At 49.1% G+C, this 26858-nt stretch overlaps 2 protein-coding genes across 4 annotated transcripts in view; one reads left to right on the forward strand and one right to left on the reverse strand.

Annotated features, from left to right (window-relative positions):
• The window catches only part of SETX (senataxin), a 29159-nt gene extending 5827 nt beyond the window's left edge, over nt 1-23332 (forward strand). Inside the window, exons 7-25 of the mRNA XM_026712243.2 lie at nt 824-995; nt 2251-2338; nt 2858-6640; nt 7438-7540; nt 9507-9680; nt 10006-10229; nt 10962-11129; nt 11799-11949; nt 12730-12831; nt 13743-13858; nt 14452-14523; nt 15245-15394; nt 15870-15977; nt 17267-17454; nt 17618-17710; nt 18330-18494; nt 19074-19172; nt 20919-21006; nt 21550-23332. Coding sequence (XP_026568028.2) covers nt 824-995; nt 2251-2338; nt 2858-6640; nt 7438-7540; nt 9507-9680; nt 10006-10229; nt 10962-11129; nt 11799-11949; nt 12730-12831; nt 13743-13858; nt 14452-14523; nt 15245-15394; nt 15870-15977; nt 17267-17454; nt 17618-17710; nt 18330-18494; nt 19074-19172; nt 20919-21006; nt 21550-22128 — 6623 coding nt within the window. The 3' untranslated portion in view covers nt 22129-23332. The remainder of the gene's footprint in view (nt 1-823; nt 996-2250; nt 2339-2857; nt 6641-7437; nt 7541-9506; nt 9681-10005; nt 10230-10961; nt 11130-11798; nt 11950-12729; nt 12832-13742; nt 13859-14451; nt 14524-15244; nt 15395-15869; nt 15978-17266; nt 17455-17617; nt 17711-18329; nt 18495-19073; nt 19173-20918; nt 21007-21549) is intronic.
• Nucleotides 23333-24063: 731 nt separating this feature from the next.
• The window catches only part of NTNG2 (netrin G2), a 43521-nt gene continuing 40726 nt past the window's right edge, over nt 24064-26858 (reverse strand). For all 3 annotated transcript variants that reach the window (XM_087914282.1, XM_087914281.1, XM_087914280.1), the window contains 3 exons: nt 26586-26753; nt 25596-25733; nt 24064-25195 (listed from right to left, as the gene is read on the reverse strand). In XM_087914282.1, coding sequence (XP_087770408.1) covers nt 24972-25195; nt 25596-25733; nt 26586-26753 — 530 coding nt within the window. In that variant the 3' untranslated portion in view covers nt 24064-24971. The remainder of the gene's footprint in view (nt 25196-25595; nt 25734-26585; nt 26754-26858) is intronic.

Consider the following 26858-nt stretch of genomic DNA (forward strand, 5'->3'; position numbering starts at 1 on the left):
TCTGCAAACAGTTATCAGTGCAGCTATCACACAATCATGTGACTTGGGGGGGGGGTGGTAGGTGGATGTCAGAACTTCACATTTGGGTCAGAAGTCTTCCATAAGTTCAAAGGGTGGCTATGTGGCAGGATGTTCACGGAAGGTTGATGCAAAGACATCAACTTTCTACGGTGTGTTGGCAAAGCGTTTGGTCATTTATACTTTCTGGTCAAGTTTCTGTTGTCCAACTCGGGCACTGAACCCTCATGTAGAGTCTTAGATAGTACAGGTAGGACCACAGCCGAGCCCAAAATTTCCCGGGCGAAGCGAGACAAGTGTTAAATGAATTTTGCCCCATTTTACGACCTTTCTCGCCCTAGTCGTTAAGTGAATCGCTGCAGTTGTTAAAGTAATAAAACCCGGTTGTTAAGCGAACCTAGCTTCCCCCCATTGACTTTTGCTTCTCAGAAGGTCACAAAAGACCACACACACACACACACACACACACACACTGCAGTCGACATATATATATGTCAGTTGCCAAGCATGTGAACTGTGTTCATGTGACCACGCAGATGTTGCCGTGGTCGCAAGCGTGAAAAACGGTCGTAAGTCACACTTTTCATTGTGACTTTGAACGGTCGCTAAACAAAAAGTTGTAAGTCAAGGACTACCTATACTCCCACCTTCGAGGTGAGGCTGACTCCCTTAGCCCAACCTGCCGTACGAGGTGGGAATGCTCCGTATTCCCACTTCAGCTTCCAGAAGGAACCAGGATTGGAAGTTTTAACAAACAAACCAGGATCATCATTATGTTTTTTTGTTGTTGTCGTTGTTGCTCCAGGTGAAATCGATGACCCCTTTTGGCCCGTCCTCCACTGTTTCATGGTGATCCTAGATAAGTTGGGATCCAAAGTGTGGGGTCAGTTGGCGGATCCTGTCCGCGCGTTCCAGGCAATCATCAATAACGCCAGCTATAAGAAGGAAATAGAGAGCATTCGACAAAAGTGCTCCAGGTCTGTGTCTTTTTCTTCACTCTAATGACAGGAATCTGGAAAGGGGGAATTCAGATTTAAGCAACGCACCCCTGTCTCCCTTGGAGTTGTGTCCTTGCTCTTTCTTAAAACTATTCTCAAGCAGTTTTTCTCTTGTTGTTGCATGCACAGGGTCAAATTTTTAGAAGCCTTTTTCTCTTCTCTAGTTGTCCTGGTCCCACTCAAAACAATATCATGAAAATTATAGTCACGAGAATGTATATTGAATTATTCATGTACTAACTGCAGCTAGAATTGTATTTGCACAAAATTGGGAAACTGTCTGACTGAAGAGAATGTGATAAGAAAAAAATATTAGACTCTGCAGAAATGAATAGGTTAACCCTAGCAATCCCAAGAGAAGGAACACATTGAAGACTATGCAATATGGGATTTATTTTATCAACAATATGGAAAACAAATATGGAAGTTAGAAATTAAAGAAGACCAGTGCAAAATAGTAAATGTAAGAATTAAAAATGTTGAGATGGGGAACGTTATAAGAATTAGATATATGATGTAAATTAGTATTAAGAATAGAGTACTAAAGCTAAGCAATGAATATGTATAAACTATAATGGTTATTGCACAAGATACTTATACCCAGACAAATGAACACACTGTTCAAATGAAAGATGGAATGTTTGTATAAATGAAAATTATGAAAACAAAACATTTTGTTCTGCATCGAAAACAAAACTGCCTTCGGTCCATATGCAGCTTGTCTTTTCTGATCTATGAATAATCCGAACCCTTTCCCCGACCTCCCTAAATTTCACTTCTGGCAAATTGAAAGCCAGTTTGGTTTAGTGGTGAAAGGCTACAAAACAAGGGACCGGGAGCTCAGGCGTGAAAGCCACCTAAGTGACCTTGGGCCAATCCCCAGGAGGCAGTCAGCGAGTTGTAGTTCTGCCTTAGCCATGAAAGTCATCTGAGTGAGTTCGGGCCAAAGACCAAGTGATGGTGAGTGTTCTAGTTCCACCACAGACACGAAAGCCATCTAGGTGAGTTTGAGCCAATCACTGGGAGATGGTGAATTCTAGTCCCACCTTTGCCAACTGGATAACCTCGGGACAGTCACACGCACCCACCCAGTTGACCAATAGCCAGGGGCCATCAGTCTAATCTTTTTCCAGGTGTCAGGAAGATGAGCATAGTTTTTTTTTTTATTGCTCCTGGTTGTAAACCGGGACATGCTGCTTTTGGGCTTTCTTTGATTTTCTTCTTCGTTTTTCAGCACCAAATCAGAGCCACCATCCGACTACGAAGATGTAATTACCTGCAGCCAAATTGTATATAACTACAACCCAGAAAGGCTCCAGCAGGTAAATTCTGAATATCCTAAATGGTATTATTTAGTTCAGTACTTAGTAACTGTTAGAAGTTATGACAAGCTGCCACGGTTGAGAAACACGCGGTCCAGGAATGAGTGGAAGTGTTCAGTGACTCTATCAGACCTGCTGCCACTTAAACCTCTAAATAAAAACGATCCTTGGCTCCATTTGTTGAGAAAGGTGTAATTTTATTAGAACTCCCCTGCGTTGCAGTAGCGCTTAGGCAGAACTGAGAATCGTGCACCAAAAAGTTCCCCTTTTCCCTCCCTTCATTGCTCCAGTCGCTGATGCCCCCTGTGCCCAATGTTTTCAAAATGGGCACTTCAGGATAGGTTGGCATGCCGCTGCCCTCTTTTCCCAACCTTGAAGCAGCTTCCTCGGGAGATAAGAGTAGTTACTTTCGCCTTCCCCCAAATAGTCCCTCTCCCATCCAGCCTTCCCCAGAGTCCGTGGCAGTAGTCCACGTCACCGCATGGTGGCAGCTGACAGACTGTCTGGATTATCTTTCAGGACTCCAGACTGAGGACTGCTGCTTGCTTGGACTACTGCCCCAACTTTTATGAAGACATGCAGACCCTGACCGACATATTCCAGTACGACATCGGGCGGGACATGCGCCTGCACTACAGCACTTTCCTCTGGTTCATTCCTTTCTTCCATTCCCTGATGGACCTCAAGGAGCTGGGTGTCGCCTACAGCATAGTGGTCATCCAGCACCTCTGTTCCGAAGTCAAGGAGGTCCTACACCACGCCGACCAGCCATGCGACAAAGTGTCTCAGTTTTTCATCTGGATCCTCGTGGCGGTGGTGGAGCTCAGCCTGAAGAAGAAGTGCTTCAATGCTTTGTGGGCCAGCTCTCAAAACTGGGTGGAGGTGGTGGTGGTGTGCGCCGGGCTTCCAAGCATGGCGTTCGCTGGCGGAGCCGAGCGGGACATGGCCAGGAATGGACCCAGGCGCCTCACAAAAGTGCCCTCATGGGAACCAGATTCCATACAGTCTGTTTGCATGAATTTGATCCGGGTTCTCCTAAAGGAAGGCTACCAGATGGGACAGAAGGCCTCCCTGTTCCTGGACGAGCTGAATTTGCTCCGGCGTAGTCACAAAGACTGGAACCTGAGCCCCCAACAGGCGCAGGAATTACAGACCTGCTTGATTGACATCATAGGAAGCCTCTGGGCTAAGTCATCGAGCGCTTCCTCCCACGGAGAGCATCTGACCAGCCTCATCAGAGGACCAGAGGGCAGAAGTCCAGGATATCTTCCTCAAGAAGAGAGTTTATGCGAGAAGAAATATAGCTTGGATGAGGAAGCCAAGGGGTCCATTTGTGGAGAGCAAAGCCATCAGAAAAATTCGGAGCTCCATTTGACTGACTTTAAGCAGGAAGCTAAACAGGGTTTAATGCATGAGGAGCACATCTTGCATTCTACCTCAACGGGGGGACCCAACCAGAACAATGGAAGCTTCCACTCGATCCTGGTGAACCAGGATAGCTCCCTAAACCAAAGCAGTTTTGACAAAGACTTTCAGAAGAAAGAGCCCAGTGGGAAGGAAGAGAAGCTCGGAATTGCCAACGCTGACCTCCACCAAAAGCCCAGCAGTTCTGCTGTGGAAGAAAACCAGGTTCCGAAAACAATCCCTGAGAAAATTGAGTCAAACAAAGCAGACTTCACTTTGAAATTAAAACAGTTTGTGGAGAGTAGGAAGAGGCTGCTGGGGCCGGAGAGCGAAAATCAGCAATCCTTTAAGGAGGAAAAGCAAGATCACCAGGAAGGAACGTCAAGAAGCACCTCGAGGGATGGTAGCAGCACGTCCAGTTGGCTTCCCTGCAGACCATCGCAAAGTTCAGAGAACGGCTTCCAGGCTGAAATCCTTTCCATAAAGAAGGAACCCAGAGACAGCTTGGCAGAATTTAAGAGAACTTGGACAAGCGGGGAATATTCAGAAGAAAGTAGCACAGATGATGACATGAATGTCTCCTTGATGGATATTAGGAAGGACCTGATGAGAAAGAAATCGGTGGTCCAAGCAACAGAGCCCGAAGTAGACAGAGAGGATAGATTATATTTAGCTGATCGTCAAGAAAGTAACTTGATTCCTATTCAAAGAAAAGTTCAAGGGGCGTGTAGGTCTCTATCTGAGAGCAAAGGTCCCACGTTGCCCCCTGGAACAGGTGGGCCTTCAAGCCAAGTCATCATCATTTCGGACACGTCTTCCGACGAAGAAGAGAACAAAGTGAACTTGAGCCGGAGGAGCCAAGAAGACGACGTTAGCAGTGGGTCCCTTCAGAAGGACCACGAGGCCAACAAACAAGAGGTCATAACCGCTTCCAGTTCCCCGTTGTACGGGGAATGTGAATCGCAGTGCTTTGAGTTTGAAACCGAAGACGAGATCTACTCCGTTTGGCGAGACAGCCAGTTGGACGAGACAGCGGAGGCAGGTGTTCTTCCAGGGAAGACCGCTGGCAGGCGCGACTTGGCATTGGCTAGGTGCCTTAGCGAGCAGGATGATGATACAGACTGTCTTGGGGATGACGTTATCGAAAAAGCCGCGCAAGAATTGGAACAGCAGGTGGAAGTCGGTAAAACCAAACCGAAACTTCCTGTCCAAGCCAACGAGGAAAATGTCAGCGAGGGAAGCACCACTGTTTGTTCCAGGTATTTCACAGCCACGCACGACGACGACGGCCGGGAGTCTCCCAGACAGAGGTCAGCTTCCGCATCCCCTACGCCACTATCACCACCAGCATCTGGTGGATCTTTGACACCGTCTCTGGAACCAGCTCCCGGACCAAGGAAGAGTTTGGCCAAATCCAAGTGTCTCAACACCGCTCCACCAAGTCCTGAGGAAAGGAGGCCTTTGACCGAAAAGGAATCGGCCCGTGAGACGCTGCCTGGATTGCCTCGTCCTTTCGTGGTCCCCCCCAAGAAAGTCCACCATTTCCCCGAGCCGACGTCCACCGTCGAAAAGCTGGGCCTGAAGAAGAAACCCCGCAAAGCTGCCGAGCTCTCCCAGCGGTCTCACGACACCCTGGCCCAGTTGCGTAGCCATGGAAAAACAGCCGGGCAGCTTCCCCAGAAGAACCAGAAGAGGAGGAAGCCCAAACTGATTGAACCTCGGCGGATGCTTATCCGGAACAAAGCGCTGTTGGCCAGCCAAGAACGCCAGTTCTTCAGGCAGTCAAGGTCCAAGGAGAAGAAGAAGAAAGGGGAGGAAGTCCCCAGAGCAAAGAAGCCTCTTCCCAAGAAAACGGTGGAATCTACTGGTAAGAAGGTGGTTGACAATCCAAAAGGAAAACCAAGCCAGGGCAAGAGTTCTTCTAACCACCTGAAGAAATTGCTACCGCCGCATTCGCGAGAGGACGATGGGTCCCATTCTGCATCTCTGGAGAGAGAGGGTCTCCCATCATCAAGGCAGGAGACTTTCAGTCCCGATTCAGCCGTTCCAGGGTGTTCCTCCTCTGCTCCAGGGAGTGTCTGCTCTTCAAGTGACGTTAGCGGGGCCAACTCGGGTTCCTCTTCTGATTGGCGCAACAAGAACTCGAGCGAGAATGCGTCTGGGTTAAAGGAGGACTTGTTCCTAACCCAGAGAGACCCGGTAGACATGGAGCTTTGCTCGCTAGACGAAAGTAGCAGTAGCTCAGAAAATGGAGATGATCTCCTGACCTTGCAGGATCAACTTCAGGCCGTTGAGAAAGGCAGACACCCCGGATGTCCCAAAACGGCAGAAGTAGCCCAAGTCCACCCTCTGCCTCACCCTCCAGATCACATCTTTGCCAAGCCCTGCATGCTTGCCAAGCCTTCCACGAAGAAAACCTTCACCTCTGTTGCTTCCTCTCGGATTGCCAGCCTCTCCAGAGACATTGAGAGCAGCTCCGTGCAGGTGGCCAAGCCCAAATCCAGCCTGGCCCACTTTGCTGCCTTGAAGGCGGACGACCTGAGGCCCAAGCTGACTCTGGTCAATCTCCTTGGCCCTAGGAATGGAAATAACCTCTCCACACAGCCCTACGGTGTCCAACAAAACAGCCGCCTGGTCAGTACACGCTCCGACACAGGTCAGGAGACATGCCCGTCCTTTGCCCGAGTCACCAGTTCTCACAACCAGCCTAGAGACCACAGCATTTTCACCAAAGAAATCCTGAAGTGGAGCTATGATATGTTTGCCAACTTCAAGGAGCTGGGACCACCAAACCATCTCTTGCAGGCAGTTGTGAACTCCGTTCCGGTCAAGTTTCAGAACTACGATGACTATTTTAAGACTTTCTTCCCTTTGATGATGCTCAATGCCTTTGAAGAGGTAAGCGGCCTTCTTTGTTCCAAGACCATTCAGATGTCTTAAGTGCCTGTGTGTTTTATGTATACTGAGAGCTTATGTACCGAAGACAAATTCCTTCTGTGTCCAATCACACTTGGCCAATAAATCTATTCTATTCTTATTCTATTCTTATTCTATTCTTGTTCTGTTCTGTTCCGTCCCGTCCCGTCCCCTATTCTACTCTACTCTACTCTACTCTACTCTCTATTCTATTTTCTATTCTATCCCTTAATCTGCTCTGCTATGCTGTACTCTACTCTACTCTGTGGAGATTCTCAATCCTCCAGGTCATGGTTGTTCCAAAGGTGCTTTTCCAAAAAGCAGCCAGACTTTCTTGAGGAGCTGTGGCTCATATTTATGACGGCCGCAGTGTCCTGGCATCACGCAATCCCCACGTTGTGACCTGACGAGCGAAGTCCATGGGGGAACCCGATGCGCTTCCCAACCATGGGACTAACTTAACGGCTGCAGCGATTCCCTTAACCGCCGTGGCCAGGAAGGCCGTAAAGCAGAGCTAAACTCGCTGAACCGTCTCGCTTAGCAACCGAAATTTGGCGCTCGGTTTTGGCCGTAAGTCAAGGGCCATGTGCCTTTTAGTATTGGCATTCTTGTCCTTCTTCAAGCTTCCCACCCGGGAGGGGGTTTCCTTGGAGGCCTGAAACCTTAGAGGGAATAATAAGTGTTTCCACGTCGGAGCAAAACATGGTGTCGCGGATGCACTGAGGTCTCGTCCAGAGACGATGTTAAACCAGTGTCATCGTCTTCTCCCCTGTTTCCAGGTCACATGTGAATGGCTGGACAACCAGAAACTGAAGAAATCAAAGCCTTTTCATTTGACCTTACTGAATTTCAACATGGACTTAAACAAGGCAGATTTCACAGGTCAGAAAACAAAGACGTGAGCTTAAGAGACGAAGACAAACGCAGCTTTGCGGCCCCCAAATTGAGCCCAAATCTGATGGCTGCGAAGTGAGAATTTTGATGGGGGGGGGGGAGGAGAGGAAAAATAATCACGAATTGTTAGCAAAAACCGCCTTACATAAAATGAACAGACAAGCACAACCTAAAACTTACGGCGCGTGAGCAATTATCGGCACGGCAGCCAAAAAAGGTTACCCACCACTGACCTAAAACATCTCCTTTTGGGATCCAGGGGTGTTTTGCAAATCTAAAGCGTAGCTTACATTCCCGTTGCAATGAGAGTCAGTGGGACAAGCAGCCGAAAGGGACTGCTTGAAGCCGGTTGGCCCTGAGCCGCTCTTCACATTCACATTATGTACTCTTGAAAACCACAAACACTTAATGACTTTCAAGATTTTGCCAGGTTGCCATGATAACTGGGGCAACTCCTCCTCCTTACCACAACATTACACCACCGCCATTTCAGCACATACCGTTAACATCCGGCTCCTCGTTTCCCACAACCTCAGCTCAGCCCATCCTGAAGAACCGGGAACCGAAGGCGCATGGCACCAGGTGGAGACATGCTTGCAAGGGTTATGATTTCAACATACATAAAGAGAGCAATACAAAAAACAATTTGTATTTTAAGAGGTTTACTTCATGAGCAATTTGGAACATGAACAGCCATCATAACCCAACTTCTATCTAATAACCCATTGCCATGAGGTCCACTGACAGAGCTGAGTCCAGCAAGGAGTAGCTATGGCCAGCGGCCCTGAACTCATCCCAGGACATTCTTTTTATAGTTTTCTGCACACATTTCACAACTTAGTTCCTTGTCCTTCCTGACTGACATACCATCTCCACATATACCCCGCGTACACCTCAAACCTCTCTCCATCGGCTGCTTTCCGTTCCTGATTTCTCGCGGCTTTCAAAACCACCTACTTTTGCAAAATCACATTTCGCAGCAGCAGCTTAGCGGGATCACAAATAGTTCTGATACACGTTGAAATCTTTCTGTCTAAAACTTTGGCTCATGTAGCTGTTGGTGGGGGTGGGGGTTGCTACCCTTCTGAGATAGGGACGTGGTGGCTCAGTGGCTGAGATGCTCAGTTTGTCAATCAGAAAGGTGGGCAGTTCAACGGTTCGAATCCCTAGCGCCGCGTCATGGAGTGAGCTCCCCGTTCCTTGTCCCAGCAGCTTCTGCCAACCTAGCAGTTCGGAAGCATGTACAAAAAATGCAAGTATAAAAATAGGGACCCCTTTGGTGGGAAGAAGGGAACAGCGTTCCTCCGTGCGCCTTTGAAGGCGTTGAGTCCTGCTGGCCACACGACCACGGAGACGTCTTCGGACAGCGCTGGCTCTTCTTCGGCTTTGTAACGGAGATGAGCAGCGCCCCCTAGAGCCAGGAACGACTAGCACATGTGCAAGGTGATCCGTTACCTTTACCTTGTCCTTCTGACACCTATAGACTCTGGTAGTCCCAGTAGGTTATTTTTCTGTTTCTCACAATGTTAATTCATGTCAAGAGCAACAGCCTCCGAATGTGAATCCCTGCCCTGACCACGGGGGATGCTGCAACGGTTGTTAGGGCGAAAATGGTCGCAGGTTTTCATACTTAACAGCTGTTGCAGCATCCCAAAATTGCAATATGATCAACATTCAAACGCTTGGCAACTGGCATGTACTTACGGCGGTTGCAGTGTTCCCGGGGTCACGACCTTCTGATGAGCAAAATCAACGCAATGACCCCGTTGCTATCACTAGAGTCATTCATTCGCTTGACCAGAGGGGTGAGAAAGGCCACAGAACGGGAGAGAACTCACTTAACGTCTTGTCTTACTTAGCAGCGGAAACGTTGGGCTCAGTTGTGGTAAGCCGAGGACTTGCCTGTAGAACTGGGTGATCATCCTGTATTTTGTCTTCTTTGTTTTTCCCCCAGCTAAGATTTCCCAGCATGACCTAGAAACTCAGCAGTACCCCAAAGAAGATGATGTGGTTTTCCTGATAGTATCTGACAAACGGTTCTACTACGACGAACGAGACAGGGAGAGCCACGTCGTTCGGCATGTTGGCTTCGTGACTCGTTTTTCTCAGCCTTCCAGTCAGAACATTAGTAAGTATTTCGGGGTTATTGCTCCGAGGAATGTTTTTTAATGACCCACGAAAAGTCTATTCTGGAGGCGGTCCAAAGAATTGTAATTCATTTCTTTTTAGCCCAGTTTTATTACGAGTAGCTCAAGTTGGCCAACATCCCTAGTTCTTCCACCCCTAAAAAATGCCTGCTTGGAAGATCAAGCCATGATTGTGTCCTAATGTTGATGAGTTCTGACTAAGCGCTTAGAAAATCAAACCATGATTTGTGTCCCAACGCCAGGGGGTTCTGCCTAAGTGTGATGCCTGAACAAATCATCTTTTGTTGGCCTGTTTCCCCAAAACAGAAAAGGAGCAACAGGTCACCTGCCACCTCTCCATCCAGACTCAAGGAAATCTCTCGCGCGTCGAGAAGAATGTGAAGTGCATGGTGGTCAGCTCTTTGGCGACAACCCACCGGAGGTTCCAGGCCCTCTTGATGCTGAATCGCAGCCCGTTAGCCGTGCCCATCCTGTCTCCAAGTGCCTCCTACTTCTCCCCGAGAGATTTGAACACCGAGTCTGAGAAATCGGTAAGAATGTGGATGGTTGTTCACAGAATAACAGGGTCGGAAGGGACCCTGGGGGTCTTCTAGTCCAGCCCCCTGCTCAAGCAGGAGACCTGGCTTATACCATCCCGGGCAAATGGCTGCCCAGTCTCTTCTTAAAAACCTCCAGTGTTGGAGCATCCACAACTGCTGCAGGCAGGTTGTTCCACTGGTTAATTGTTCTCATTTTCAGGAAATTCCTCCTTAGTTCCAGGTTGCTTCTCTCCTTGATGAGTTTCTACCCGTTGCTTCTTGTCCTGCCCTCAGGGGCTTTGGAGAATAGCTTGACCCCCTCCTCTTCTTTGCAGCAACCCCTCAAATACTGGAAGATGCTATCAATCCTTCTCTTTGTTAGACTAGACCTACTCAGTTCCTGTAACCTTCGTATGTTTCCAGCCTCCAGTCCCCTAATCATCTCTGTTGCTCTTCTCAGCACTCTTTCTAGAATCTCAACCTCTTTTTTTTTTTATAATATCGTGGCAATATCAACCTTTAAGCCCTAGCTTTCTCTTCTCATCATCTCTGTCTGAAACGGGACACTCTTTTTCCAACCTTGACTTCTCCTGCCCTTTGGGGAAAGGAGGGATTCAGACCTGGGTCCGTTGTGGGAGGAGAAGAAGAAGAAGAAGAAGCGATCTAGAGTAGGTCATGGAGATGGATAGTGTCTTCTGGTGACCTGGTGTGATTCTGTTCCTCCTCCTTCCCCCCCCCCCCCAGCTTCCTTACATGAAGGACTTCAATGAAGGGCAGAAGCGAGCTATTGAAAGTGCTTACGCCATGATAACCCAGCACCCATCTTCACCCAAGGTCTGCTTGATCCATGGGCCACCAGGGACAGGAAAGTCGAAGGTGATCGTTGGGCTTCTCCACCGCATCCTTGATGAGGTAGGCCATGCGGACCCCTTTGAAGGTTCTGATGGTCGTTTTGAGGCGAGCTGAGGGTGGTGTAGCAGCTGACCGGGCCGAGGCCGAGGGAGGGGTCAAGCGCGCCATCAGTCATGAATCCCTGCACGCCCCACAAGAGGCCTAAGTCCAGCCTGCCTTGAATGCCTCCCTTATCTCCCGCTCGTTTCCCATTGGCTGTTAGTTGGTCAGATTCTTGAAGCGACCTCACGCTTGCCATAAATCTTTATACTCATGGGAACTGCCTGAATCTTGGACACTTGGCAACTGGTTCTTATTTATGACGGCTGCAGTGTCCCAGGGTCACATTAATCCCCTTTTGTGACCACCTCGCAAGCAAAGTCCATGAGGAAGCAGATTCGCTTAAGAACGGTCTTCCTAATTTAACAACCGTGGTGACTGTCTTAACGACAGGGGCAAGAAAAATGATAAAACAGGGCAAAGCTCACTTAACCAATTTCTCACTTTGGCCGTATAAATTCCGGGCTCGATTGTGGTCGTACACCGGGGATGGATACAGCCATAGGCTCCTTGGCCACGGTGCTCGAGTGGTTTGCTATTGACTTCCGGCGCGATTTTTGAAGAGCTGCAGGATTTCTTTACGTTTGCCTTCCGAAACCGAGACCACCTGGTGTCCTTTTGAATCTCCAGAGATCAGGAAAAGAGAATTCCATCCAGAGGCTGAACGCCAAGATCAAGACGCACCGCATTTTGGTTTGTGCGCCTTCCAACGCTGCCATCGATAACCTCATGAAAAAAATTATTTTGGAATTCAAAAAATTCCGGGAGAAAAACGCTTTAGGTATGGCTGCCTCCCTTTCCCCCATTTTAATTCTATTTACTTGTGGTCCTTGTCCCCGGGAGACGGCAGGGAGAAGCTGCACAAGGCTCAAGGCATTTCAAACCACCAGAGGCCTTGTAATACAGGTACACCGTGACTTTTAAGAACAGTTCGTTTCGTGACTGTTCAAAGTTGCAACAGCGCTGAAAAAAGCCACGGCCCCCTTTTCATACTTAAGACCACTGTAGCACCCCCACAGTCAAGTGAACACAAAATGAACACAGCCAGAAGTTCAATCCTGACCACCTCAAGATTGACTCAGCCTTCCATCCTTCTGAAGTCAGTAAACGAGGACCCAGATGGTTGAGGGCAAGAGGCTGACTCTATAAACTGCTTAGAGAGGGCTGGAAAAGCAGGATATAAGTCTAAGCACTGTTGCTATTACTACTGCCCTCCCTCCCTCCCTCCCTTCCCTTCCTTTCTCATCCCTGATTACAGAATCTTTCAATCCTTCCTTCCTTCCTTCCTTCCTTCCTTCCTTCCTTCCTTCCTTCCCTTCTCATCCCTGATGTCAGCATTTTTCAGTTCTTCTCCTTTCCTTTCTTCCTTCCCTGATGTCAGCATCTTTCAATTCCCTCTCTCCCTCTTTCTTATCCCTTTCCTGCCTTCCTGGTTAGAATACAGTGCTATTGCTATTTGCTTAATTATTTATACATTTCGATATCTCGGCAAACAACATAGGATTTGGTGTCTGCTAACTTGAGGAACGGCACGACTCTGCCTTTTGTCCTCACCCTCTAGGGAATTGTGGTGACATCAACCTGGTCCGTCTAGGACAACAGAAATCGATCAACAGCGAAGTCCGGAAATTCAGCTTGGATGATCAAATCGATCACAAGATCAGTGAGTGTGAAATTGTGTTGCCTTTTTTTCTCCTCAAGCCCCTTCCTTGGGTTGGGAATTGGGAGGGTGCCTATTTTGGCAGCCCTGTTTTGTTTATTTTTTTTTGTTGTTTTATTCCCTCCCAGCTGAGGAAGTATCAGAAAAACAGAGGGAGGTTAGTTAGTATACAATACTCAACCAAGTGGAACCTGCTGTTTAGAAAGACCATTAGAGATCCTGAAAAAGGACCTCGATCCTTAAATCTAAATCAGTACATTCCAGAGGGAACAGAAAGAATAAAGTGAAAAAAAGGGGGGAAAAATCTCTTACCCTTAAGAGGAAATTAGAAGGGGAGAAAGCAGGGAACGGATACATTTAGGAATAAAGATAGGGATGAATTGGAAACCAGCGTTGCATGTAACCCTGGCTTGGCTCTTGAATGGAGGTAGTCCTTGACTCATGACAATTCATTTAGTGACCTTTCAGTTAGAACTCCACTGGAAAAAATTGACTTCTGACCGTTTTTCACACTTAACACCCGTTGCAGCATCCCTACAGTCGCGTGATCAGAATTCAGGTGCTTGGCAACTGGCATGTACTTTACAACGGTTGCAGCATCCCGGAGTTCACGTGCTTTGGCGACCTCTTGACAAGCCGAGTCAGTGGGGGGAGCCTGGTTCACTTAATGACCAGCTTCACAACTGCAGGGATTCGCGTGACAACATCGTAAAATGGGGCGACGTTCACTTTAAGCACCGTTTTATTTAGCAACATCCATTTTGGGCTCCATTGTATCGTCGTAGGTTGAGGATCACCTGTATACATTTTACTTCGCTTCAAACCATCTGAGCTTGAACCAGATTCTGGGCCGATTCTGAACCAGATCTTCAATCTGGTGTCCAAAGGCCGACCTCCCTGTTTTGATTCCGTAGATAAGGCCATGCTTGGTAAAGATCAGGATCTGCAGAAGAAGAAGGAAGATTTAGATCGGCGGTTGGACGCTCTGTCTCGTCGGCGGGCCATGGACAGAAGTGAGAAGGGGGAGAAGGTAACCAGCAGATCCCAGGTGGAAAAATTACCTTTGGGGTCATTGTGGCAGTAGATGGGGGGGGGGGGAGGCTTCTGACTTCATCAGCAATCTCGTGGGAGAAGACCACTAAACCACCGAAACTGAGCTATGTGGTGGTTCCAGTTAGGTGGGAGAAGGGATTTGGACTGTAAACGGAGGAGTCTGCCAGGCTGGTGAAAACAGCCTTTTGGGGAGAGCTTCGGGACTTTCAGACCTGGTCATTTCTTCATCTTTCCCCTAGAAAGCTAAAATCTGTGGGCTCCTTGGTGCTCTCTGAGTTGGGTGGTTTCCTTGACATTTCATGACCCAACTAGGTAACGTCATCAGTGCTTAGAAGGCAGGGTATTTGTTGAGAGGAGGAGAACTGAGGGGTCCTTGGTGCTCTCTGAGCTGGGTGGTTTTCTTGCAGATGCTCCTCGATGATGATGATGATGTTACCTAGTTGAGTCATGAAACTGTGGTTTGATCTGAATAATACGGAGTTGTGCAGGATTTGGGCTGGCTAGAGGAAGCTGACGTCTCATAAGGGAAATGGCTGATGTGTGAAAGGTTTGCTTTTCTTTTCTCTCCAGAAACAACAATTGGAGGATGAGATTTGCCAGCTCTCGAAGGAGAGGGAGCGCTTGGGTTCTCAACTCAAAGAGGTGACACTCCCCTAGGATCCATAACAGTTCATCATCCCAATAGAAAAATTCCAAAATTCTTTGTTGCCCGTGGGAGAATTAGGAAGTGGGCTGGATTTTTACTGATTTTGGCCTTGGTTGTGCCTCCACCACTGGACCGGATCTACCTTTCTGGCAATGGTGAGGAGAGGAATCTAGGCCGAACTGAATCGCGTGGAACCTAAAATCACGTGCCTGATTTTATGGTTTAGCATATAATATAAGCTCAGGAAATGGAGTTGACCTGCAGCCACTTTGACCTAATGGTTAAGGCACCAGGCTAGAACCATGGAGTTGGGGAGTTCTAGTTCTGCCCTCCGCACGAAAGGCAGTTGGGTGACTTGAGGCCGATCACCCAGAGACTGTGAGCCAGCTGGGTGACTCTGGGCCAGTCCCTCTCTCTCAGCCCGTCCCACCTCACAGGGTGGTTCTTACGGGGAAGGTAGGACAAGGAAGTTGTGTCGGATGCACTCAACGCCTTGAGTTATTTGAAAAAGAATAAAGCCAGGATAGAAATAAATGATAATTGAATCGGGTTGTGTCAATACAATCCAAGTGGCCTCCGAAGCGAGAAAGCTCTGACGGATTTTGCTCTTTTGGGGTGGCGGGAGTAGACCCATTCGAGTTTTAAGTTCCTTCCATGAAGTTGAAAATGGACAGGATCTAATCCCGGACCGACCCCCAGGATCCTTTTCCATTTTAGGCTCGCAGGCGATCTCAGGAATTGAAATCAAGCATCATTTTGGAATCCCATATCATCTGCTGCACCCTGAGCACGAGCGGAGGGGTGCTGCTGAAATCGGCTTTCCAGAGGCTGGGCGGGGACCCCGTCAGCTGCGTGATTGTGGACGAGGTAAGGCGCCGGCGATGGGGCCCCTCTCCCTGGGAAAAGTTAGCAACCTCCCATGGACAAACCGTCCTCGTCTTACGGCCAAACCATTTCCACTGCCGAAGCAAGGCGGCGGTCAAAAGAGGTTTGCTCCACGTTGCCACTTTCCTCACCAGGTTTTGCGAGGAGAAGGAAACTGGGCTTTGAATTTGCCAAAATTGCCTAGGCCTCAGGAGGACAGCAGGCCTGAAGTAAAATGCCATGTATTTAAAGCTAGGAGTGAATTTTCAAAGGATAACAAAATATTTGTCGTCTTCTGGGCTAAGCTCAGCTTTGCAATAGGAATCTGCAAAGATTTGAGAAGTTGTTTTTGACTAGGGACATTAAAGAACGCCCCCTTTGTTTCCGCTTGTGGTGGTTCCTCATTTCCTCCTCGCAGTTTCTAACCTATTTTTCCCCACCCTGGTATTTTATTTTATTTTTTATTTTTGGTTAAAAGGCGGGGCAGGCGTGCGAGGTCGAAACGCTCATCCCTCTGATTCATGGCTGTAAGAAACTTGTCCTGGTTGGAGACCCCAAACAGCTGCCTCCCACCATCAAGTCCCTGGTACGTAGCTGCCCCTCGAAGACGCCTCCAGGTGTGCAAGAAAGCCAGATGTTTGCCTCCAGAAGTTGCCAACGCTCCAACCCTGGAAGTTTTTTAAGAAGGGATTGGACAACCCTTGGTCTGAAAGGCTACAGGGTTTCCCGCCTAAGCGGGGTTAGGCTAGAAGACCTCCAAGGTCCCGTCCAACTCTCTTATTCTCTTCCTGGCCAGCAGCTGTTTTCCTGCAGGCTGCTCCGTCCAGCCCACCTCCCAGATGTGTCGGGCCTCTGGATCCCGCTTCTTATTTCCTAAAGTGGCCAGTTCTGCTTTTTGTCTCCATGACACGAGTGGGAATATATATATTAAAAAACGGTGTATATATTACAAGTTTTTTAATCAGCTAACTGTCTACAGACCGCCTTTGTGGCTGCCTTCTAGCTAATTGCGGGATTAAATTCACCGCTTGAGTTCTTTTGAGTTCTCCGCCTCCTCCGTTAACTGCCACGGTGTGTGTGTGTGTGTGTGTGTGTGTGTGTACTGCTTCCTTGCCTCCTTTCTAATCAAATCAAGGATATGCTAAACACGCAGGGGAATTGACAGTCTGGAATTCAGGGATACTTGACTTATGAGATCATTTACAGGAGCTTTTTATAATTTCCCTGGTAGCGGAGCAAACAGGACAAAAAAGCTTTCCAAAATGCCTCAGCCATTTGGGGGGAAGTTTTTTAAGGTGGAAGAAATTAAGGTTGACTTACTCACGGCCTCCCAGCCACTGTGCCTGTGGCATCTGGAGCTCAAGGGCCTTTGAAAGCCTGTCCTGAACCCAGCACTCTCTTTTGGGGGGGAGGAAAAAGTGACAGAAACTTAGATGAAGAATGTTTGCTCTGGGCCGACCTTGGTGCCTCATTCGATTGAGTGGCTTGCCTCTAATTTTCCCCACCTGTAAAATGGGCGCAATATAACCTGGCCTCCCACGTTGCTGGTGAAAGATGGTGGGGATGAATTCCACAGTACAGGCAAGTCCTCAATTTACAACAGTTCATTTAGTGAAAGTTACAACGAGCGACTTACAACCGTTTCCCACAGTCATGTGATCAAAAGGCAGGCAGTTGGCAACTGGTTCATAATTAGGGTGGTTGCAGCATCCCAAGGTCACATAATCCTCTTTTGCGACCAGATTCACTTAACAACTCTGTCAAGAAAGGTGGTAAAATCCACCTAAATGGCTCTTGGGCTCGGTTGAGGATTGCCAGAATATATTTTTGAGCTGGGGCAGCCCTTCTGAATGTCTTGTCTTCTCCTTTTGTCAGAGAGCTCAGGACTACAGATACGACCAGTCTCTGCTAGGGCGTCTCTGCAAGCATCTCAAGGAACAAGATCAAGAAAATATCTCCGGAAAATTTCCAGTCCTTCAGCTCACCATTCAGTATCGGATGCACCCAGAAATCTGCCATTTTCCATCCAAATATATTTATGAACGGCTCTTGACCACTGACAGGTAGGCAGTTTTAAGAATCTTCCTTAAAAGCGTTAAAAAGTGGGCCTTTGATGCCCCTTTTATTCCAGATCTTTGCTTCCTCCGCCAACAGTGGCGTTTTGTGCCTAAGGGGTGTTTGGACAGCCCCAAGGTGCCTTCCTTTTTGTGACTTCTCCCACGACAGGAAAATAGCGGAGGATCGTTTCTCCTTGGCGTGGCCTTTCCAACCTTACATGCTTTTCGATGTCTTAGACAGCCGCGAGGAACGAGAAAACGAGTAAGTTGGCTGGTCTGTATTGATTAAGTGGCTTTGAGGCTGCCTCTCACTAGCTGCGACGACTAACCCAAGTTAGCAATCACGGATGCAACCGCAATGAAGCAGAACCTAGAATAGAATAGAGCTGGAAGGGACCCTGGAGGTCTTCTAGTCCAGCCCCCTGCTCAAATAGGCCGATAGTCATCTTTGTCCAGGCATAGGTAGTCCTAGACTTACCACCATTCGTGCAGTGGCTGTTTGGAGTTACAACAGCCCCAAAAAGGATGAACTTGCAACCGGTTCTCGCACTTGCAACCATCGCAAGTATCCTCAGGGATCATGTGACCTATATCGGGACTCTCGGCAACTGGCATGTACTTAATGACAGTTGCCAAATCCAAAGCCTCACCCTTAAAATAAGACATACTACAGGACATGAAGTTTAGAATAAAGGCCTTCCTGGACTTGGCACCATTCGTTTAGCGACCATACGAAGTTACAACGGCACGGGGGGGAAAGGGGACTTGCAGCCTTTTTTCACATTTACCACCATTGCAGCATCTCCACGATCCAGTTTATCCCTCCCTCCCTCCCTCCCTCCCTCTTCTCCCCTAAATCTCCTTTCCCGCTCTTTGTTCAGCTCCTATTATAACCCCCAAGAAGTGACGCTGCTGGCAGAGCTCATGAGGGTCATTAAAGGGTGGAAGAAGGATATCAGCTCGCGCCAAATTGGGATCATCACCCCTTACAACGCGCAGAAGAGGAGGATTCAGAAGCAGCTGGACAGAGAATTTGGGGAAAACAGGTGAGGACCGGACAGGTGAACGGTGGCCACTGCCCCATCCCCTCCGTCAGCTGTTCCTGTCACTGTGTGGAGCACAGGTGGTCCTCGACTTACAGCACTTCATTTAGTGACAGTTGAGAGGGCCGGCTTCCAATCCAGCGAAGTCAGTGGAGGAGCCCCGGATTTGCTTAATGATCGCGCCATTCATTTCACAAGGGCAGTGGTTCGCTTAATGACCTTGGTTGAAAAAAAAAAAACCCAAGTGGTCATAAAATCGGGCGCTTGAACAACCTCCTTGCTTCAAGGCGACGAATTCTGGCCCCAATTACGTTCGTAAATCAAGGACTACCTGTGATTTTTTTTCCCCCTGCCGGTTGACCCTCTGCTTCTTCGTCTCTCCCCACCCCAGGTGATTGTAAAATCTCTTAAATTAAGATTATTCCTCATCCTTCCTGCATTTCCCCTCCCAGCCCTTGTTTTCCAGGAGGCTGTTTGGGTTTTGTTTTTTTATTTTTTTTTTAATGAAGGTGGGGTGTGGATTAAAAATACCATCTTGACTCATCTTCCTTCCTGTCCCCGTTTTTCCCCCCCACCTCCCAGCGTCGGGGAAGTTGACACCATAGACGGATTCCAAGGCCGCGAGAAAGACTGCATTATTGTCACCTGCGTGCGGGCAAACAACCCGCAAGGATCGATTGGGTAGGTCTCTGTCCGTCCCCCCCCGTTTCCCCCCCCATGTTAGGCCTGACTCCTGGCCAGCTGGGGGACTTCAGCCCCAATTCTGGAATAGACTGAAGCCAAACTCTCTCACCCTTGTATGTCCAGAGTGGTGTTTCTCACGCTGGAGCACTTTTAAAACACGTGGATTTCACCTCCCAGAATTCCCCAGCCAGCATCCTTTAAGGTGTCCCTTTGACATCCACATCTCAAAAGTTTCCACGGTTGGGAAACACCGGTTTACGCTTTGCAAGGCCAGGCAGATCCCAAAGTTTCATTCGGTCCCTTCGAACCCCAGACAGAGTCTTCCTCTAAACAGCTTCGGTAGTCCAGCGTTCAGTTCGGCTGCTTTTAGTTTAGTTTTTTCAATTTTGTCATCCGCTTGAATGGTGCCTGACACCCCTCAAAGCTCTGTGCAACTCACCCGGCTCAAAACAATTCCAATAAAACAAAATTAAGGGAGGAAAAGGATTCAAAACTGGAAGAGAGGAAGGGCAGACTGGGTGGGAACACAAGCATTTTTAAGAAGAGACTGGACAACCCTTGATCTGAAATGCTACAGGGTTTCCTGCCTGAACGGGGTTGGACTAGAAGACCTCCAAGGTCCCTTCCAACTCTATTCTACTCTACTCTACTCTACTCTACTCTACTCCTGTTCTGTTCTGTTCTGTTTTATTCTAAAGCAAATTGCCTCGTTTCCACCTCCCCAAAGTCCTGAGTAGACAGCTCTTGCAGCAGAGTGGAGACCCTCCTGAACAAACCAGGGTTTTCTGCTTGGGCTCCTCAAGGTCAAGAGATCTGCCCTCCCCTCTGTGCTTCCAGGGAGCGCTCCGTCCCCACGTTTCTAGGCTCCAAAGCGCCCTCTCTGCCTTCTCCCGTAGCGATCCAAAGCAGCCGGCTTGGCGGTCACCAGGGGGCAGCTAAGAGCGGTGGATGAAACGGGTAGCTGGGCAGCCTCTCCGTAGAAAGCCTTGTTTCTCAAATCGAAGGGCCTTCTGGATGGGCAGACGTCAACTCCCAGAATTCCCTAGCTAGGAGTAGAATTCCCAGTCTCCGGTGACAGGCGCAGAGTCACCCAGCCGGCTTTCATGCTTAAGGCAGGACTAGAACTCGCATCTCCTGGTAATAGGCCCCAAGTCACCCAGCCAGCTTTCATGGCTAAGGGGGGGGGACTAGAATTTATTGTCTCCTGGTGTCAGGGTCCTTCTCTAATCTGAAAGTTCATCATACAAGCCTCTGGTTCGTCTCCCCGCTGAGCTTCGGATCCATCATCCCCGCCTTCTTAGAATCCAGGGCTTTAAAAAAAGAATCAACCTCCATCCCGAGGACCTCGTTCCCTCAGGCCAGACCTAACCCCCGTGTTTCGAATACAAGTCCTTGCCTTTTAGCTTTTGGTTTAACAGCTTTACTCCAAGGAGGAGGAGGCTGAGGGGGGGGAAGTCATACTCGCCTTCCTGGCGTGTTCCCGTTTCGCCAGTCACCTTTGGAACGAATGAAATATTCAGGCCCCGCGTGAAATATTAATCAGAGTGTTTGCGCTTGAATCAGAACAGCGTCAAGCTTCTAGGTGGGTCGTGCGGGGAAGGTGTTTCAGGCGCCTTCCTGCGCTCCGTTTCTCCTCCTCCCCCCCTTCTCCCTGCGCTGCCGTCTCCGATCAGGGCGACCCGGGTTCGAAATTATTAAGTATTATTATTGCCTTGTGGTGCCCTTTTCTCCGCCCCTCTCCAGGTTCCTGAAAAGCCTACAGCGCCTGAACGTAACTATCACCCGAGCCAAATACAGCCTTTTCATTCTCGGGAAGCTGGAAACGCTCGTGGTAAGCAGGGAAAACGGGGGGGCAATTTCTTTTGTTCCTGTTTGGGAATAAATGAGAACCGGATAACGGTGTCTGGCTTTGGAGGTGGCTGATGGGGTTAGATACTGGTAGTCCTTGACTTACGACCACCAAAAAATTTCCCACTGCTCAGCGAGTCATTCGTGAAATGAGTCTCTCTCCCCCCCCCATTTTACCGCCTTTGTTGCCACTTTCTCATTAAGTGAATTGCTCCCGTTGTTAAATGAGTTGGCCACGCCCAGCCAGGTTTCGAGGCTCCCGGCGTTTCCTTTTCTGTGGGAAACGGGTCCAAGTGGCTCTTGGGGTGTTGTAAGGCTGCAGACCCCTTTGCTCGACCGTTGGGCGGTAAAGGGGTCTTGCCTCCTTCCAAAGGGCTGGGTGCCCCGCTAAGGTCAGGGGGCCGCCCCTCCCTGTTTCGGAGAAGAGCCCGAGGATCTGGATTTAGGGACTCAGCTGGGCTTGGAGACCCCGCGACCAGGCGGGGAAGGGTTTCGCGTGACCTTTGCCCCCCTTGGTTCTTCGCAGGAGAACGGAGACTGGAACGAGATGATCCAGGACGCCAAACGCAGAGGGAACATTGTCCACACCGCCGAGAAGACTTACAAAACCTACGCCACGGAAATCGTCAAACCCAGGCTGCTTTCCCGCACCGGAGTGGCGGCCACCCTACAAAGAGATGCCCACGAAGTCCCGGCGGCCCTCGGCAGAGCCAAACCCCAGGCGCTCCTCCCCAGCCCAGTCTCCCCCCAGCGCCCTCCCGTCCCCCTTCCTACTCTGGCCGGCCAAAGGACTCCTCAAGAGACACTCAACCATCGGCCGCCCCCCGTGGCACAGGTCAAACCCATCCAGGACAGACTGCAGGACCCCCGGCTATCCAGGCGCGACGAGGCGGCATTAAAAGCCCACAACCGCCAGGAGGGTCGAGCTCCTGCCTTGCGAGCTTCCTCCGCGCCGAAATCGGCACCTTGGGCCCTTCAGAGCCATAGCCATTCCGTGGACACCCTGGGGAAACTCCGAGCCGCGCCACACCCGTGCCTGTCCCCCCTCTGCCCAGCAGTGCCCCCCCCTCCAGCAAGACCTCTGACCAGAGGCGCCACCTCCTGACCGAGCGAAGAGATACCTGGAAAAACCACCCCGCTTATCCCCGGCAGATCCCGGAGGCCTCCCGGGAGAAGGACGGCCCCGTTGAGGCCAAGAAGAGGCGCACCACTTTCTGACCTCCCAAGGCCGCCCCGTTCTTGGCCAGGCGTCTTGCGTTCGAGTCTTCCCACCACCTCTTGCCTGGAAGACTTAGAGGGAGAGAGAGTGCGTTTCTTTGCACGCCTGGGTCTATATGCATCAATACAACCCCGACACACGAGGAGGCCGCTGCTCCCGGAAACAGCCGTCTCTTCAAAGGACTCCAAACTCTGTGAAGGCCTCGCGGGGCCCCGTGTAGATTTGTACAGCAAAGGAAAGATTTATTTTTTAGAGGCAAGGAAACCTGAGTGCCCATTAAACGCTTCCGTGCCTACAGCGTCCTATTTAGCGGTGCAGGCGCCCATCAGTCCAGGACTTCGCCGGTCACCCTCCTGATACGCGGGGGAGCTGCCCCCTCCTCCCCACCCCGCCTTCAACAAGCCCCTCCTAGAACCCGGGCCTGAAACCCGGCTTTTATTTCATGGCTGATTCTTCGGGGTACAAAACGGGATTTTTTTGGGGGGGGGGGAGGATTTTGCCTGCTCAATACCGGGGGGCTTTACCTGGCCGGGGGGAGGAATTGCGGTAGCGACATCATCCATTTGCGCAACTAGCAAAACAACTTCCTGTCTCCATGAGTGGTGGAGAGATTGTGCAGTAACTTCCCTCGCCCGTTTTCTGATCAAAGTGCCTCTGATTTTTTTTGTTTCGTGATTCATTTGGATTTTTTTTGCAAAGATACGGAAAGATTTGGGTTACTATATTAAAGTCTTGCAATTTGGCAGTTTGCAATTTTGACTCCCCCCCTCCCCCGGTGTCTTTTCCTCTCAAATATTTGGGGGGGGGAGGATCCCACGCACAAGGGGTGGGGGGGCAAAAACTGCTTAATTCTCACTGCTACTCAACTCTGGGCGTTTTCACTTAGGTTTGATAAAAAGTTGTGTTTATACATATACATACATTATATATATATAAATATATATATATATAATAGATATATCCTTTACGTACATCCCTATACCCTTCTGTTACGAATCCTAAATGTAAATACATTAAAATGGACCTTTTTAAAAAGATCTCTCCCCCTTCTTCCGCTAAATAAATAATTCAGGTTGTATTTTCAAACGTACCCTTGGCTTCCTCTGATTCGTGCTATGGAAGGGTGAGTTAGGGACCTGTGAATTAGAGTGAGAGCGAATTACGTGAGGATTCCCCACCCCCACCCCTGGGTTTTTTGGATCAGGGCCTTGTTTCATAGAAGGGGGGAATTAGCTTCTGTGTGCCCGTTTTTCCCCAAGCAAAAAAGCTACACCCAGATCCCCCGTCCTTTGCACTGCAAATGGAGAAGCTCCTATAGATCTGGAGTCCCAGAAGTGCTTCCTCCACCCCCTACTCAAAAAAAAAGGCCATTGTTTTTTCCTTGAAGACGTTTCGCTTCTCATCCAAGAAGCTTCTTCAGTTCTGACTGAAGTGGAAGATAGAAGGGTTTATATTCCTTGCAGAGTAAACCCCCCCCCGTTGCTTCAGTCCTACCCATCTGGATCGTCCTTTGTGCGTCCAAGAGTTTGTTTTTTTCCTATCCAAAGACAGCCAGTCTGAAGGAGTTCTCCTCTCTCGGCTAAAAAGAGGGTTGGTTCCCGGTTTAAAAACTGAGAGCACCCAACCATCATGATAAGGAAAGCAAGTCTGTTTAAAGGAAAGCCCCGTGCAAACTCTCAACAAACCCCTAATGCCATTTTTGGCACCAGGAAGCGCAAAGTGGGTATTACTTGTTCTTTTCACAGTCGTTTTGGGAGCGTGCCCACCAACGGATGAGTTCAATCTGCAAAGCTGGGAAGAAAAACTAATTCGAGACCTAACAGCAATTAATAAGTTGCTTTTATGTAATGGATTATAACACCATAATATTTCAGGTAAAGTGGTTTTTCTTTTCCTAAAGGCTGTAGTAGTACACCTGATCGGTTTTGTTTTTATCTCCCCTTCCCCGCTCTTCTTTAGAACATCGATAATTCCAACGTATATAATTCTCTACCAAAAAAGAAAGAAAAAAAAGAAAAGAATTGAACCGTAATCTATCCGGCAAAGCCTGAAGGAACGTGGTGTATTTTTGGCGTGAGAAAAAGTGTTGAAAGCCAAAGACTCTTAACCAAAGAGTAAAAACTGAAAAACAAGTCCAAAGATGATAAAAAAGAGAGAGAGAGAGAGAGAAATGAAAACTGAATAAATTCAGCAACTTGGCTTTTTTTTAGGCCATGTTATCCTTCGGGGCCTGAGCAAAGGAGGAAAAAGGCCCCGGAATGTTCCTTCTTTTAGCCGAGCCTAAACATCTTCCTTAAAAAAAAAAAGGGAAAGAGCAGTGCAGCATAAATGCAAGATAATCGATGGCATTTTGCCCCAACCCCCCCCACCCCTTTTTGGAAGCTACCCCTGTGCAAAGGAGAGCTCTGAACAATTTTCCCCTTGAGAAAATAGTTGGAAAATTGCAAACGCTTTGCAATTTCCCCCCAAGTCCTGTTGAGGCGTCTTTTCCTGACTCGCTGGGCCCCACAACAGGTATCCCTTGTGTTCTTTCAACTATGTCCAACCGAAAATCTGCGAAGAGCCGGAACTTCTGTTGAATCCTTCAACGCTTGGCCAACAAGGACCAAGAGACAACCAGTTCGGCTGGATGATGGCTCTTCTGAGCTCCCAACGTTTTCAGGTTGTCCTTAATTCTTTCTTCACTTCCTCTCGTGGGATTTGGACGACGCAACTTCCCTCCTCGTCCTTCAGAGGTCCAAGAGTTGCTGTATGTGTAGGCTCACCGCGCTGGCCACGAAGGCCGAAAGGCTGAGATACGTCCCGGAGACCGAGTCGCACTCTGTGTCTTCCCCTTCGCACTTCGTTTGTTCACACAGGAGGCCCTTGGTTCCCGGCGGGCAGAGACACCGCTGGTTCTCGTAACAAGTGCCTCCGTTTTGGCAGATGAGGAGCTCGTCGTCGCAGACATTCGCTGTGGAGAGAGGAGAGCATCAGTGCACCAACGCCGTGCCTGTTGTTCCCTGTCATTGTATTTTTATTCTCTTCTTCTTCTTCTTCTTCTTCTCCTTTTTGTTTGACAAATTCCAATAAATAAATAAATCCCCCAGCCAGCTTACTTTTAAGATGCGTGGCCGGGAAGTCCCAGAATTCCTTAATCAGCGTGTTTGAAAGTGTGCGGATTTCAACTCCCAGAATTCCCCAGCCAGCTTGCTTTAGGATATACGGACTTCAACTCCCAGAATCCCACTCATCTCAAAGCCTGCTGGCTGGGGATTCCTGGGAGTTGAAGTCCACACGTCTTAAAAATCGCCAAACTCGGAAAAACTCTGCCATAGGGTTCAATCTCCATCCGGAAAGAGAAAGATACTTACGTAAGCAGCCTTGCCTCCAGTAATAGCCGGGCAAACAATCGTCACATTTCGGCCCCGTCACGCCGCCATCTTTGCATTCGCAATAGCCCGTCTCGTTACAACGGTTGGCCAGCGAGCCAACTCGGTTGCAGTTGCAGTCTGGAAGAAACAAGGAGACCAGGAAAGTCAGGGCTGCGGTGGGAAAAACCAGGGAGTCACCCCTAATTCTTACAGGGATGAGACTGGGAGCAACTCTGGAAATCCTATCTCTAGGGGCCTCTTCCTAGGTCCTGGGTAACGTGGAGCCACCACCCTACATCTCCCTTAAGGTGTTTGGGGGGGAGTAAGGTCCCCCCAATTTCAAGTGAGGAGCAACAGTGATCCTGGATAGATTTGCTGGTCCTTGACTTATGCGCACAAAATTTCTGTTGCTGAGCGAGACCGTTGTTAAGTGAGTTTCCCCCCTTTTGGGACCTCCTTTGCCACAGTTGTGAAGTGACCTTGGGAGACAGGAGGAAGAGATGAAGACTAGACCTGTTATCCTGTTCTTCTCCAAAACAACTGAAGGCGGGAAAAGGAGCAACAGATGGAAACTCACCAGTGAGAGAAGCAACTTGGAACTAAGGAGAAACTTCCTGACAGTCAGAACAATTAACCAGTGGAACCACTTGCCTCAAGAAGTTGTGGTTGCTCCATCAGTGAAGGTTTTTTTTTTTTAAAAAAAAAAAGACTGTACAGCCACCTGTCTGAATAGGATCTACTGCTTGAACCAGAGGGTTGGACTAGAAGACCTCCAAGGTCCCTTCCGTCTCTCTTCATGCAACCAGAAGTCAACCATGGCTCTGGAACATTGCCAAACAGATCGGAAGCTACCCTGGGTGTCCCAAAGGGGCTTCCCTTCCCTCCGAGAGGCAGCTGGGCTTTCTGGCTTTTTGTCTTTTTTCTTTGAAGACATTTCGCTTCTCGTCCGAGGAAGCTTCTCCAGCTCTGGGGCCTCCCGCGGCTACTCACCTACGCACACGTTCTCGTCGTCCAGCTCCGCGGAGCTATTTCGGAAGTAGCCAAGCCGACAGTACTGGCAGTGCTGTCCCCGAGTGTTATGCTTGCAACTAATGCAGGTGACCAAGTTCAGGAAGTCGATGAAGCTGCACCGATTGGAGTGTCCGTAGCATTCGCAGTCTGCGGGGGGAGAGAGAAAGGACATTGTCTGATCCGTCCGGCGGTATGAAAGCTAGTTGAGACATCAAACCAAGTTTCCGGAGCTTCGACAACCGAGCGCTGTAG

Source organism: Pseudonaja textilis, chromosome 17, assembly GCF_049901715.1.
Source record: "Pseudonaja textilis isolate UNSWEBS1 chromosome 17, rPseTex1.2, whole genome shotgun sequence".
Classification (NCBI taxonomy): Eukaryota; Metazoa; Chordata; class Lepidosauria; order Squamata; family Elapidae; genus Pseudonaja; species Pseudonaja textilis.